The sequence below is a fragment of the Mauremys mutica genome, chromosome 20 (assembly GCF_020497125.1).
Source record: "Mauremys mutica isolate MM-2020 ecotype Southern chromosome 20, ASM2049712v1, whole genome shotgun sequence".
In the NCBI taxonomy this organism is placed as follows: Eukaryota; Metazoa; Chordata; order Testudines; family Geoemydidae; genus Mauremys; species Mauremys mutica.
The window spans coordinates 40,484-56,208 of NC_059091.1; the positions used below are offsets into that span (position 1 = coordinate 40,484).

The following is a 15,725-nucleotide window of genomic DNA, read 5'->3' on the forward strand; positions in this document are numbered from 1 at the left end:
CTTTGAATCTTGCTGAGAAAACAACCTCTCCACCTAAGGACATAATAAAGCCTCCAAGCAAGCAAGGTGATTGTGCTAGTAACCTCTCCCTTGCCGCCTCACTGCCGGACAGCTAAGTGAATTAAGACTACGAAATCTCGAAGAATAGCTTGCGGAAGCTAGCCAAAACTACCTGAAAATGAAACTTGTTAAAGACACCCTGCCTGAACCTGCGGATACTTCATGCCACCCGTTGCAGCCAGGAGATTGGGTCTACCTTAAGGTGCACCAGCGGAAATCCTCCCTGGAACCTCGGTGGAAGGGCCATCACAAGGTGCTGTTGGTTACTCACATGGCGGTCAAGTACCAGGGATTCCCACGTTGGGTCCACGCCTCTCACTGTAAAAAGGTTGCCCCACCTTTGGATCCCACTACGGCACCCTTCGTTCCTGAGGTTCAAGACCAATTCACTAAAAGGGACTATAATCTAGTAGAAAACCCTTTAACACGTGAGCCTCAGGAAAAGGAGCCAAGATATAACCTCAGAAAAAGACTCTAAAGGAAAACTAGGAAAAGACTTATTTCCGATCTGTTAAAAGACTTATTGCAATGGCTGATCCCAGAGCAAAAATCAAAGAATCAGCCATGGTGCGAAAGTAGCTTATGCCGTCTCTTTGGTTTATCTGTGTAACCATGTTTTTTTTTGTTGCTTTTAAATTTTCATGATACCCTTATGGTTTTTTTGATACCAGGGAAAGCTAGTGCTCCCGTCACCCCGATCCCTATAACATCTTTAGGTCCCCCCTACGGAAGACCAAACCAACCTTGTGCAAAACAAAACCAACCCCACCCACGAAGCCATGCCCAGCCCTAGAAAAAAGAAAAGGATAGCGCGGTCGGCTGAGGTAAAGAAGGGAACTAAGCCTTTGACCATTAATGATATAAAAAATTGGCCAAGTACCATACCCATATCAAACTATCCCCGAATTGTTGTCAGAACCTAAACCTTCTCTTCCATCAGCCCCAACTAGAAAAATTGTTCCTACACTCCATCCCCATCCCCACCGGGAAAAGAAAATGACCTTTGACAATTTTACATGGCCTAGGCCCTGTCTTATTAACAATTTATTCTCTTATTGTTCAACCAAATTATTTTTTTTTCGCTTAAGGCCACCTCTATCATCGGATAGTGGAGTGGGAACCTTTGGGAACTGTACATATCCATTTTATTACATGTACTTTTATCCAGTTGACCCCCACACATACTATTAACAAGACCACATCCAAGCAGGGTGTCCAAGTCCACCCCCAGCAGTTGTGGTATGAAACCTTAGAAACTATTGACCCCGAGGGATTTAAATGGACTATACTTAATGCCACATTAGGGACTATTAGGTTTATATTGCCTTTAACTTATTTTCAATTTGCCGCCATTTATCCTAATTGTTCCCGGGGGGGAGGCCGTCCCACGATTGTTACAACGCGTTTGGGTTCGTAAGTCTAGAAAAAGGAGGGATCTTGCTAACACATTGTGGAAAGGGGCAGTTAGTGTTGCCTCCGCTTGGAGTGTTTATAAGCCCCATCAATATGAAAGCAGATTGGGACAATTGGAACAAGCGGCAGGATTTATTTCCGAGGCACAGATCACTGGGGTCGGGGCTGGGGTTGGAGAACTGCATTTAATCTCCGCCCTTAGTGTCATCACCCAAAGCGTGTTTAGCCGTATGATCCAGCGTGTCTCTGATGCTGGGAAGGCATTGCAGTGGGATCAGGCATGCTCAGAAGTTCGGGATTTCCTGAATGACCAGCTCATGGCCATTCAGAGTGATCTTGAGCACCAGGCTTGGCCCACGGCCCTTACAGACATCTCAGGAGTACCATCTGACCTGTGGTCATAGAGACATAATTGGAAATTTTCTGGGTAAAAGTGTGTGCATTCACAGTGCTCCTTCCAAGCATATGGACCGGTTAAAGGAAGTGTGGGCTTCCACATACCAAATCCTGCCAGGCCCGTGGGAAGGATGCATGTAAGATTGGGTGATTCACCAAGACATTTGGGAAATCAAGCCACCTGATATGCCTAGCCAATTCATAGTCAGTGCTCGTAAAATAACAATATTTGGATTAGGATAGGAAACCAATGGACGCTCTCACCATTAGAACCCCCACAGCTTTAGTGTGTATGTAAACTGAAGCCAGGAGAAGTTGTCACAGTTAATGATAACTTTTGTTGGAAGGGTATAGAACAAGAAACTATCCTGACAGGACACCTGCTTCTTTAAGCTAATGATAGTTGTGTGCTTGTAGAGACCACCATTTACAAGACATACATTTAATCTTATCACTGCTGCAGGCAGTCATATATTGTATTTGGCCTAAAAAGAGTAATTTTGTAACTAATTCTTTAGATACCCTTAGATCCTTAAATGCCCTTTAGCTGGATTACCCTAGTGCCTGACTGGTTCCAGAATTTGTTTGTAGTCTTACCAAAAGTACAAAATTTCTGAACTTCAATGGCAAATTTATATATTTTAGAATATATATCAAATTAAAAATAATGCTTTTTATATAGCCTATAGGGTTTTATTTTATATACAAAATATGATGTTTTGTGTCTCGTTTTAATTGCCATAGGAATGTTATTGTTTTATTATTATTGTTTGGTATGGGGTTATGTTATTGTTGCTTTTGTAATGGATGCATTTATTATTGCTTGCCTAGTCCTAAACCTGTTAGCTTTAATGTATAAGAGCAAGTGAAGCTTATGATTGTTAATGAATTTTATGGCCCTTAAAACCCCCTCATTAAATAGCCCTTGTCCCATTAAGAGGATTAGATGTAGACCCCTGTTCTCCTGACTCCCATTTTTATAATTACCTAAACATGCCTTCCGTTAATAAATGTAACTCCTTAGAAAACCCCCGGGAAACCGAAGTCGTTGATTCCGAAATTCAGGAATTAATGCAAATCCAAATTTAATATGTTGATGCCAAAGGAAATATTGGCATCAAAAAGGAGGGAATGATAGGGAAAATTTGCCCCCCCTGTCCAGCCTAGGTTATTATTTGCTTGCAGCATTTATTGTATTAGGCCCAAAGGCCTATAGTCTAGACAACTGTTATATATAAAGCCAAGGTTTGCATTTCTGCTTTTAATATGTTTATCTGTACAGAGGGCATTCAGGGAAAATGAGGAACCAAAAGAAGGAAATAAGAAAGGAGTGTTCAGCTTGTTTTTAGATTGCTTTATGAATTTTAGCCTGTATAATGTAACCACAAAGAAAGGGTCTTAAGACTGGCAGACCACCAACGAAAACTGCCCAGAAACAATAAAAGGAAACACCATATATGGGAGAAAACTGAAGTAGCTTGCTAATGGTACAATTGATACTCCCAAATAAGGAACTTTTAAGTAAATGCTAATTTGCGGTTTTAACCTTTATAAGCTTGGTAAAATTTGTAACAGGCAGAGGGGAGCTTAACCCTCTCCCTGCATGCATGCTTGTACTATAATAAAAGTGCCTCCGGCTGCCTGATCCAAAATTCAAAGGTGTGGTCGATTTTTCCACAACACTATGTAATTGATTCCATTTAACCAATTTTAGCTCTCTTTTCTATTTCTTTCTTTTTATGAATAAACCTTTAGATTTTAGATTCTAAAGGATTGGCAACAGCCAGGGGCAGCTCTAGCTTTTTTGCCACCCCAAGCACGTCAGTCAGGCAGCCTTTGGCGGCTTGCCTGCGGGAGGTCCCTGGTCTCGCGGATTCGGTGGCTTGCCAGCAGGAGGTCCACCAGTCCCATGGCTTTGGCGTACCCACCGCCGAATTGCCACCAAATCCACGGGACCAGCGGACCTCCAGCAGGCAAGCCGCCGAAGGCTGCCTGACTGCTGCCCTTGCAGGGACTGGCAGGCCACCCGCCGCGGCTTGCTGCCCCAGACACGCGCTTGGAGCGCTGGTGCTGGGAGCCACCGCTGGCAACAGCGTGATTTGTGGGTAAGATCTGTTTTGTATATTGACCTGGGTCTGGGGCTTGATCCTTTGGGATCGGGAGAACCTTTTTTCTTTTACTGGGGTGTTGGTTTTCATAACCGTTCGTCCCCATAACAAGTGGCACTGGTGGTGATACTGGGAAACTGGAGTGTCTAAGGGAATTGCTTGTATGACTTATGGTTAGCCAGTGGGGTAAAACCAAAGTCCTCTCTGGCTGGCTGGTTTGGTGCCTTAGAAGTGGAGAAACCCCAGCCTTGGGCTGTAACTGCCCTGCTCTAAGCAATTTGTCCTAAATCGATATTCACAGAAGTGTCTCACCACAGGCAGCATCATTACAATAATGTCATTTGTTGTTTGGATTACTTGGTCCAATTGCCACACCCATGCAACGGCACAGGCTTTCAGCTACTAGTTTCATCTGTAACAAGCTACAGCTGCTCGGAACAGAATGGCTGCTCCCTCTGCAGGGAAAGTTTAGAAATCATAGCTATGTAGAGCTGGAAGGGACCGCAAGAAGTCATCTACTCCATCCCCCACACTGAGGCAGGAGTAAGTATGCCCAGACTATCCCTAAGAGCTGACCCAGAGCTCTTAGAAAAAAATGGTTATTCACCTTCTCATAATTGTTGTTCTTTGAGATGTGTTGTTCAATCCATTCCAATCAGGTGTGTGCGTGCCGCATGCACACCTGCCGGAAAATTTTTCCCTTAGCAGCATCCATAGGGTTGGCCTGGGCACCAGGTGAGCTCCAATGAACTTGATCTGTTGTGTGGGTATCAAGGTGAATTTTGTTGAAGTTTATTTGCAGGCCTGGACTGTGGAAGAGGAAGATGGTAAGACGCATCGCCTTTAATGCCTCGTCGTATGAGCCACCCTTGATAAGGCAGTCATCTATGTAGGGGAAAAATATAATCCCATGTTTGCAGAGGTGGGCCATGACTACGGCTAGGGTCTCGGAGAATACTCTCGGTGCTGTGGAGAGTCCAAGTGGGAGTGCTCTGTATTGAAAGTGGTCATGTCTGAGTGTGAATCGCAGGAAGCGTCTGTGTGCTGGATGAATGAATATGTGAAAATAGGCATCTTGTAGGTCGAGGGCTGTGAACCAGTCCCCTTGTTCCAGCGTGGGTATTATTGTGCCCAATGTGATCATCTTGAATTTCTGTACATGTACAAATTTGTTCAGTCGGAGTAGGTCTAGTATAGGTCTCCATCCCCCGCCTTTCTTTTGGGTCAGAAAGTAGTGAGAGTAGAATCCTTTTCCCCGATGTTGCGTTGGTACATGTTCCACTGCACCTAGGTGTAGAAGATGAGCCACTTCTACGTGAAGTAGGTGCTCGTGAGAGGGGTCCCTGAAGAGGGACGGGGAAGGGAGAAGGGTAGGCAGGCAGGAGATGAAAGGGCTGGAGTAACCTGATTGAACTATTTCCAGGACCCAGCAGTCCTGTGTGACCTGTTGCCAGACATGGTGGAAAAACTGGAGGTGGTGGGCAAATGGGCAAATAGGCAGCGGAGTCAAGAGGTGGTCATGCAGACCCCCGACCAACACTTCAAAATTGATGTTTGTTTCCCAATGGGTGGGAGGTGGCTGGTTGTGCATGGTTTTGTCTGCGCTTAGGAGGTCTGTTGCGGTTCCTTCCAATATCATATGATCTGGTCTGGGACCGGTGATATTGTTGTGTGCGGGGCCTCTGATAAGGTTGATACTGTTGTCTCCTGGAGAGAAACGGGTATATGCCAAGTGTGCGCAGGGTGGCCCTAGAGTCTTTCATCATGTGAAGGACTTGGTCAGTTTTTTTAGAAAAAAGTTTATCTTTGTCAAAGAGAAGGTCCTCCACTTTGATCTGCAGATCTTTGGGTATACCGGATGCAGATAGCCAGGAAGATCTGCGCATCACCACTGTAGTGCGGGCTGCTGGGTCTGCCATGTCCAGGGATGTTTGTAGCACCGTCCTGGACACCAATTGGCCTTCAACAAGGATTGACTTAAAGTCCGCTCTCCTGTCCTCCAGGATATGGGAGGTAAAATCAAAGAGCTTGTTGTAGTTGTCATAGTCGTAGCTTGCGAGGAGGGTGGAGTAATTTGCAATTCTATATTGCAAAGTGGAGGAGGTATAAACTTTGCAGCCCAGGATGTCAAGTCATTTCAGAATTTTGTCTTGCGGAGTGGGTAGGTATTGTGGCTGTTTTGTTCTGTGTGTCGCTGCATCCACTATAAGAGAATTTGGTTGTGGGTGGGAAAATAAGTCTACATCTTTGGTAGCAACATAATATTTTCGTTCAGCCTTTTTGCATGTTGGTGGGATGCAAGCAGGGGTCTGCCAGAGAATGTTAGCTGGGTCTAGAAGGGCTTTGTTTATGGGTAGCATGATCTTTGAGGATGCAGAGGGTTGGAGGATTTTGAAGAGTGTGTGTTGTGTCTTCTGTACTTCCTCCACAGGAATGCCCTGGCTGAGTGTCACCTTCTTGAAAAGTTCCTGGAATTGCTTAAAGTTATCCACATTTTGTGGAGGTGGAGGCATGAGGGCTCCATCTGCAGCTGCTGGAGAGTTAGGAGCCGGTGAATCAGGTAAGAGTTTATAGCCCACCTCTTCTAGAGGGGGTTCAGGAGCTCTAGATGTAGATGGAGCTGGACACAGAGGCTCAGAATGGGTCTGTGATCTGGTGGAAGGGCCGCGAGGAGTGGCAGCAGGAACGGACCAAGAGTACCATTGAGGTGAAGGCATAGGGTAAGAAAAGTGAGGTCCCACCCATGGGGGGACAAAGTAGGGAAACTGAGGCTGGTTCTTGTGAGGTGCCGTGCCTTGAGATATATATGGTTCCAGTGGAGGAGAATCAGGCGGGGAGAACTCTGTCTGCTGCTGCATGTCATTCTCGCTGTCCGTGAGGGTAGCCAGGTTGGGTGGTGAGAGCCACTGTTCATATAGTGAGCACTGTGTGTCAAGGAGCAGGGAGCCAGGCTCAGGGGCCACGGAGATATCATCTTGATGTAAAAATTGTTGCTGCTCCATGGGCTGTGTTCCTGCGGGGTGCGGAGTGTGAGTGGAAGCCTGTAGTGACTTTTGTTTAGATTTTGCAGGTGCTGCGGGCCATTTATAGGCACCCTGCAGGGGGTCCGCGTCTGCTGCAGGGGTGATGGGCAGGCTCAGTGCCAAACATGTTGCCGGTACCGGCTTCATCTCTGATGCCAGTAGGACCGGTGCAGAGGAGAGCTTTCCGCTTTGGGAAGTCGGTTCCCTGCTTTTGCATCCTGCGTGAGCCATGGCTGAGGTTCTAGGGCAGTCAGAGGCACCTGCTTTTGGCGCTGTCAGCACCGAGGGTAAAGATCTCGCAGGAGACCCTTTACCCTTTTGAAAGTCTCTGGGTGGACATTGGGGCATCCTGCCTCTTCGCTTGAGAGGGTGAAGCCGCGCTCCTGATCGGTTCCGACCTGGCAGGGGAGCCTGAGAGAGAGGGTTTACTTGTGCCCAGCTCCATAGGCGGCTTCAGAGATTTCTCCATCAAGGCTCTGGTTTTCAGGTGGGTACAGTGGAGACACTTAGCAGGGATGTGTGTCTCGCCGAGGCACTTCACATACCATGAGTGTCTGTCAGAGCGTGGCATAGGCTCCTTGCAGGAGTCACATTTCTTAAAGCCTGGAGATCCCAGCATCATTGACCTATGATTGCCTGGGGGCAAAGACTCAACGGAAGACGAATGCGAGAGAAAAAGGTTTTTTTGTTTTGTTTTTTTTTAACTAACAAACTATTCTAAAGGAAGGGAGAGAACTGGGATATTTCTGTCTAACTATTTCTATTTCTTTTTACTTATTTCTTTCAGTGACCAAGGAAGAGGTTCAGCACCGCCCTGAGTCCCATCTTCAGCCGGGGACGGTTGAGAAGGAACTGAGTGGGGTGTAGGACGTGCGCACTCAGGCAGACTCGAATGACACCACAAGACAGCAGCTGAGCGTGTGCATCCTGACCAGGCACTGCTACCAAAAATCTCCGATCAACGGCGCCGGGACGCACCATCACCTGGAGTGGAGCACCCACAGGGACAGCACTTGAAGAAGAATCTATGATTCTATGATTTCAGTGTCTGTGTCTTTCTGCAGCTGGGTGTGTCCCTACCTGAGGCTGTGCTGGAGGAGGCTTGAGAGGGCCTGGCTCAGCAGAACAGTGTAAGGGAGCCCAGGCTGGTGGAAAAGGCAGGCTCAGTGGTACCCCAATACATCAGGTGACACCCCGGAGGAGGGAGCAACCCTTCACACCAGGTTTACCCCAGAGCGAATGAGATCAGAATCTGGCCTGCAGCCTTTAAGATCTGCAGAACCCTAAGCAGATAGGGCTTTATGCACCTAAATCAACACCTTGAACTGCACTCGGCACCGGTTTGGAACACCCTGTGAATAAAGCACTTGGCTGTGCACTTATTGCTGATGCTCACCAGATTCTGTCAAAACGGTGACAGAGACGTAGAGCGAGTGGCCAACCAGTTCATTCAGGTTGGCAAACCGAGCCTGCAGCATCGCTCTGGTCAGCGTTGCTTCCCCTTCTCCATCTTCTATCTAGAAAGGGAGAGAGAGTTTCATGACCTCACCCATGCAGTTCCCCAGGAGGGTGTGAATCCCTCCCCCCCACAGCTGAGAACAGGAATTACCGAGATTCTCTTGAGAGACTGTGGGATACTCCTCTTCTCATCATCCACCTTCACGCCAAAGAGGACAAAGGCATGGCCATCTAGTTTTTTCCCATATAGGTACCTGGAGGAGATATGGATGGGTAAGAAAAGCCACAAGGAAACCTACTGCTGAATATTATGCCCTCGTGCCACCATTCTCCTCCATAGACCCAGCTGCTTGGTCGGTGTATATCTCCCATGATTCACCATGGTAAGGAGAAGGGGACCATCATGGCTATGGTGCATCATGGGAGTTTAAGTCCAGCTGGCAAGCCCAGCCCATGGAGAAGAATGGAAGAATGAAGCACCCGAATGGCAATTCCCATGAGGCACCGTGCCGCATTTCTGAATCACTAAATTTTCAGCCTAACTCCCACCCCCCGCATTTTTGGACATTGGTTTTTGGATGAAAAAAAAATCAGAATTTTCTATTGGAAATGGAGACTCTTCATGGAAGAAAAAAGAAAACATTTAGTGAAAAACATTCCCAAAGTGATGCAAGACTTAGGTTTCTTTCTGCACTAAAACCTGTGGTTGCTACCCCACTCAGCTGATCCCTTCCATCCACTCACAGACCCACCTCGCAGTGATAGAAACCCTGAAGTCTTCATTGCCATCGATGTATAAAAACTTCTCAGACGGTTCCAATATGACTTCGAAACTCGGCAACACTGGAGAAATGAGAGGGGAAGAGGAGAACATTGAGCTTGTAGGATAAGGTGGGTTGCCAGCAAAGCCAAGCCGAATGGAGAGACCACTCCAAGATGGTGTCAGGAGAGTAGAGACAGACCCACTCCCTGAGCTTGGGCCCGGTGGGTGCTGGATTCTTACCATACTCCTTAACATCAAATTGCGCACTGAAGGTCTGCTGAGGGAAGTCTTCATATCTGGCTGTGATCTTCCAGGTTCCCAGACTGGAGGAAGGAAATAAGAAGGAACACTGAATGCACTTAACACACACATTTTGCAAGGCCCAGCTGGCTCACTTGTTTCTCCAGTAATTTTATCAGCTCCTGAAGGTAAATCTGAGCCATACATGGAATTCAAGCTGTCTTCAGGGAACCCCAGGGAACTTCAGACAAGTCATGTTTTTCTGCACCTTGATGTTTTCATGAACCAGAACTAAAGGTAGGGACTTGGAACAAAACATTTGATCCACAACCCCCTCAACCTTTGGCCAGCAAGGTTTGAGAAATTTGGATCTAAACGTGGCCAGCACTTGTTTCTACAGTCTGCATGGACCAAAACCCTCAATCCAAATAACCCCAAATGTAAGGAAACTCCGATCCATACAAAAATCTGGCCCCTCACTCACCAGCTCACTGATGTAATTTTCAGAGTAGTTGAGCATTCATAAATCCCACAGAATGGGAGGTAGGGTGCTCAGCACTTTTGAAAAACAGGCTAACAGGGCCTAATCCTACCTTCACATACTCTAGAATAAATCAGGAGTAATGGCAAGAAAGTCAGTGCAGCTTCATTCTGGTGTCTGCATAGACTTGGAAAGATTGGTTTTTATCGATACGTGTCATTGATTTCACTGTGCACACGCATACCGACAAAAACACATTTACATCAATAATATCGAAATTTACAGATAGGCAAAACGAGAAAAATGCACCTTGAGAACTTACTACAGTTTGATTTAAGGCTTTATACTTTGTGTATTTGGATATACGATGTTGCCAAATTTGTGTTTTAATGGCTATAAAGCTTTCCCTTTTTTGAATCTCAGTGTCTACTGTCATTAAATAATTATTGTCAGATCCCGCCACCGTTTTCTGGCCCTCCATGTTTTCCCCCACCTGTGAACATTTAAAGTACTAAAACTCAGAATGGGAGACGATAAAAACCCATACTTTAATTTTGCACAACTGAGCATTTGAAGTGATAGAAACCGGAAAAAAAGGCTTACAAATAAACATGATTATCCATCCAAACTATAACAAATACAAATCAAATTATGCCACGACTGAGTATGTGGCAGGAGAGTTTGTTTTCTCCACATCACTTGGAAATGCCTGTAGGAGATGATCTAGCTGATGGGCCACACACAGAAACTAGCTCCACATCATCTCTTCTGCTTCCCTGCCCAACTCCTGCAAAACTCTGCTCCGTTCAGGCATAGTAACATCCGGGCAATGTACCTGATAATCTCCGGCAAATTATGGCTCAGGGAGGAAATGCCTGATTTCAAGTAGGCAGAGATGGGAATCCTCTTGATAATAATGGACTCAGGGGTCTGGAAAGGAAACAAGAGTTTAGGGAGAAAAAATGCTTCCAATTGCTCTTCACAACATCATCTGCCACGTTTACATTCCTGGGCCAGTGGAGGGCTCTCCATACTTCCAACAATAGCATGTAACAATCTGGACTCCACTGATTTGTTGGAATTTCTTAACTAGCCAGAGACACTGGAAAAAACGACAAATCTCTCCTGACCTGGCTCAGCAAGGCCAGCAAAGAACTCAAGGAAGCAGCTTGAAAGACTAAAGAGCCTCCATGGCAGAATTGCAGATGCCAGACTTAACCCTGAGCTATCTGCAAACCTTGGAGCTGCCCAAAGGGCTGTGTCGCTCTGCCAACCACAGCTGCTCCCCATCACAAGGTCCCAGCTGGCTATGATGCTGCTCAGGGCAGAGTGTCAAAGAAAGGGGAAACTGAGTCAAAGAGGAACTGAAGGGACAGATGTGTTCTCTCCCCTCCCAGGTGGCTGAGGTGAGGAAAACCCCGGGGGATTATTGCCCAGGGTTTTGCAGCTGATTCACTTTATTTTATGGATCATAAAGCCCAGTGGAAAGGGCCTGAACAGGACTAACACCTGGAGCTATAATCCCAGTCCCTGCCACCAGTTTACACGTCCTTCAAAGGGCTCCTTGCAGTGGCTCCTTGTCTTCAGCCTTCCCAGACAACCACCTGCCTGGCTCTTCCCGAAGAACTCCATGCAACTTTCCTCAAGCGTTAACACCATTGCAGAACCATGGAACTTCCACTGAGAGCTGCCTGGCTGCTGCCCCTGCAAACTTTGTAACCTCCTTAATGACTGGGGGAGAATTTGGATGCCAGAGGTTTTCAAGGAGAGACCTCAGACAATCATTTGCTTTACTCCCGGCTGTACCATGTTGCTGCTACACACAGGGATTCTATGCAGCCTCCTCAGTCACAATAAATTGCTGTGCATTACCCACACAAGTGGCTAAACCCACCTATCCCCCCACGGGCTCACTCAGAACAGTGACCTCACCTCAAACTCCACAATCACTCTCTTAGACACCGGTTCCAGTTTGTGACCCACGGTGAAGATCCGGTAGAGGACTGAGAAAATAAAGAGAGACGAGAGGGATGTCGTTAACTGATAGACACCTTGGCCCAGATCCTCAAAGCTACTTAGGTGTCTAAATCTGATTGAAACCAACCGGAGTTCGGTGCCTGACCCCACAGAGGGGTTGTTTCACGATAGCCTCTCTACAGTTGGAGATCTCCATGGCTTTTTTTCTTTAGGGCATTGTCTTGCTCTTCTCCCCTGTGGCTAAGTACCAGGTGGGAGGGCTTTGTCATTGCTGGGACCTGTCCTGCTCTGAATGGGCTGGGATTAGCAGCCCCTATTTCACACAGGCTTCGGGACAGCCGTCAGATGGGGACATGTATCTTGGTACAAGATGGAGCAGAACCAGTCACTGGGATTTGAAAAGTTCCATCGCCCATTCTCAATCCCATGGCCCACCCAGTCTTTTAGTATCTAACAATCAATGGGACATTCCAGCTAGGACGATGGTGAAGGGTGAAATATTGCAAGTTGGTGGTGGCAGAGTCTCTGGTCCAACTGTCCTCCATCTTCAACCAGACAACAAGCAAAGCAATATGCACAGGATGGCCCCAGCAGCCCTGCTGTAGATATGGCATGACATCAGCAGCTCCCACCCCTTCCCATTAGAAGAAACCAGGGGAAGGTAGTACCTGTAGACCCGGGTGTATAGATGGTTTTATCTGTCTGGATAAAGATGTATCCACTGTGGAAATGGACCAGAACCACTTTCTCCAGGGTTTGCTGAGGGAACTTAGCCTGGACCACGACATACTGATTTTGTCTGGAATCTTTTGTTATGTTTTTGGTGGGAACCTGCATGAGAAGAAGAGCATGGATGAGTTCTTCCTGCTTTTACTCACCACCACAAGCAATGCTCTACGCAAAAGACCTTTGCAGTGTTAATGATGCTTAAGTTACAGAATCATAGACCTGAAAGGGACCTTGAGAGGTCATCTAGTCCAGTCCCCTGCACTCAAGGCAGGAGTAAGTATTATCTACACCATCCCTGACAGGTGTTTGTTCAACCTGCTCTTAAAAATCCTAAATGATGGAGATTCCATAACCTCCCTAGGTAATTTATTCCAGTGCTTAACTGCTCTGACAGAAAGATTTTTCTTATGTCGAACCTAAACCGCTCTTGCTTCAATTTAAGGCCATTGCTTCTTGTCCTATCCTCAGAGGTTAAGAAGAACAATTTTTCTCCCTCCTCCTTGTAACAACCTTTTATCTACTGGAAAACTGTTATGTCCCTTCTCAGTCTTCTCTTCTCCAGACTAAACAAACCCAGTTTTTTTTCAATCTTCCCTCATAGCTCATGTTTTCTAGACCTTTAATCATTTTTGTTGCTCTTCTCTGGACTTTCTCCAATTTGTCCACATCTTTCCTGAAATGTGGTGCCCAGAACTGGATACAATACACAAATGGAGGCCTAAATCATCGTGGAGTAGAGCAGAAGAATTACTTCTCATGTCTTGCTTACAATATTCCTGCTAATACATCACAGAATGATGTTAGGTTTTTTGCAACAGTGTTACACTGTTTACTCATATTTAGCTTGTGATCCATTATGACCCCCAGATCCCTTTCCACAGTACTCCTTCCTAGGCAGTCATTTCCCAGTTTGTACGTGTGCAACTGATTGTTCCTTCCAAAGTGGAGTACTTTGCATTTGTCCTCATTGAATTTCATCCTATTTACTCCAGACCATTTCTCCAGTTTGTCTAGATCATTTTGAGTTTTAATCCTATCCATTATCTAAATCATTGATGAAGATTGTCAAACATACAAATAAAGGTAACATAAAATCCCTCCTGGGAAGCTGTTCTAAATCACTTTGTCTGTAAAGGGTTAAGAAGCTCATACAACCTAGTTGGTACCTGAGCATAAGGGCCCATGAGGAAAGAAGAAACTTTCAAAACTGCCCAGGGGGGGTTGGGGGTGGGGGAGATTGTTTGTGCTCTCTTTGTTGTCCCTTCTCTGGATGGAGAGAGAGATCAGGCAGGTAAAACATCTCCTGAAAACATATCTAAAATGATCCATCTACGATTATAAAAAATTGCAAGTAAGGCAAGGAAATGCATTAGATTATCTTTTGTTTTAGTTTGTGAATTTCCCCTATGCTAAGAGGGAGTTTTATTCCTGTTTTGTAATTGTGAAGCTGAGTCCAAAGGGAAGTCCTCTGTGTTTTAAATCTTTTTATTACACTGTAAAGCTATCTTCTATCCTGATTTTGCAGGTGTGATTCTTTTACTTTTTTCTTTATAATAAAGTTCTTTTAAAAACCTGATTGATTTTTAGTGTCCTAAAAACCAGAGGGTTTGGTCTGTGCCTGTGCTCACTTTGTTAACCTACTGGTTGGTATATTATTCTCAAGCCTCCCAGGAAAGGGGGTGTAGGGGCTTGGGGGGATATTTTGGGGGAATACGGACTCCAAGTGATGCTTTCCTGAATTTTTGTGTAATCACTTGGTGGTGGCAGCAATACTGTCCAAGGAAAAAGAAGGGAATTTGTGCCTTGGGGAAGTTTTTAACCTAAGCTGGTAAAAATAAGCTTAGGGGGCCTTTCATGCAGGTCCCCACATCTGTACTTCAAAGTTCAGAGTGGGGAGGGAACCCTAACAAAGATATTGAACAGAACTGGACCCAGGATCAATCCCTGCAGGACCCCACTCGTTATGATGTTATACATGGAAAGAATCCATAAGAAACCACAGACTTTTACTAACCCGCTCTACATGCAGTTCCTCCAGCAGCTTACACAGCTGCCATAAGATGGTGGGTCTCCTCATTGGGGAATACCCCAGGTAGAGGGGGATTCCCAGGATGGCACAGTCAGTGTAAGTCACCACCAGTGAGTCAGGCCAGACCATTTGGACAGCCCTGTACCCATTGTCCGGTCACCTCCTGTTATATGGAATGTTTGTTAACCAAAGGGCATCCCATGGGTGCCCTGCTGAAGGCAGTTCTACTGCACTGATGTTCTCCTGACTATTCCTACTGTGCTCCCCTAAAACTGTAACATCTTGGAGACCTTCCCTCTGTCCCCACAACTCTCCATTCCTGGCCAGGACTTTCGATCAACTCAAAATGAGAATCCTACTCCACCAGGGAACCTCACCATCCTTACTCTCAATTTTTTCTTCTACCTCCTAATTTGGGGCACCTCAGTTTTTAGATCCACAGCAAGAGAGTCCTGCATCACTAATAGATTCGTAGATGTTATGGCCAGAAAGGACCAACCTGATCAGCTAGTCTGACCTCCTGTATAACTAGAGCCCAACCAAATTCATAGTCTATTCTGGTCAATTTCATGGCCCTAGGATTTGAAAATTAGTCAGTTTCATGTTCTCAGACGTTTACATCTGAAATTTCGGAGTGTTGTAACTGTGAGGATCCTGACCCAAAAGAGAATCATGGGGGGGGTGGTCACAAACCTGTTGTGGAGGGTTCATAGGATTGCCACCCTCACTTCTGCACTGCCTTCAGCTTCCTGCAGCTGCAGGAGCTTCCCAGAGGTGGGTCTGATCTCCCCACTTGCTGCTGGGAGCGCCCCAGCCAGGGCTGGGGAGGGACAGGACTTCCTTTTCCCCTGCACAGCCCTCGGGAGATCAGACCCACCTCTGTGTACCTCCCCTGGCTGGGGCGTTCCCAGCAGTATGGGGGAGATTGGACCCACCTCCACCTCTGGCAACCTCCTGTGGCTTCAGGAAGCTCTGGGGCTGCTGCCCAGCCCTAGAGCTTCCTACAGCCAGGGGAGGTACCCAGAGGTGGATCTGATCTCCCCCGGAG

At 46.4% G+C, this 15,725-nt stretch overlaps 1 protein-coding gene across 1 annotated transcript in view; it reads right to left on the reverse strand.

Annotated features, from left to right (window-relative positions):
• The window catches only part of LOC123353654 (venom factor-like), a 64,478-nt gene that overhangs the window by 39,557 nt on the left and 9,196 nt on the right, over positions 1-15,725 (reverse strand). Inside the window, exons 3-9 of the mRNA XM_044994947.1 lie at positions 12,588-12,750; positions 11,875-11,945; positions 10,778-10,872; positions 9,462-9,544; positions 9,211-9,301; positions 8,610-8,712; positions 8,397-8,517 (exon numbers count right to left, since the gene is read on the reverse strand). Of these exons, the coding sequence (XP_044850882.1) occupies positions 8,397-8,517; positions 8,610-8,712; positions 9,211-9,301; positions 9,462-9,544; positions 10,778-10,872; positions 11,875-11,945; positions 12,588-12,750 (727 nt within the window). The remainder of the gene's footprint in view (positions 1-8,396; positions 8,518-8,609; positions 8,713-9,210; positions 9,302-9,461; positions 9,545-10,777; positions 10,873-11,874; positions 11,946-12,587; positions 12,751-15,725) is intronic.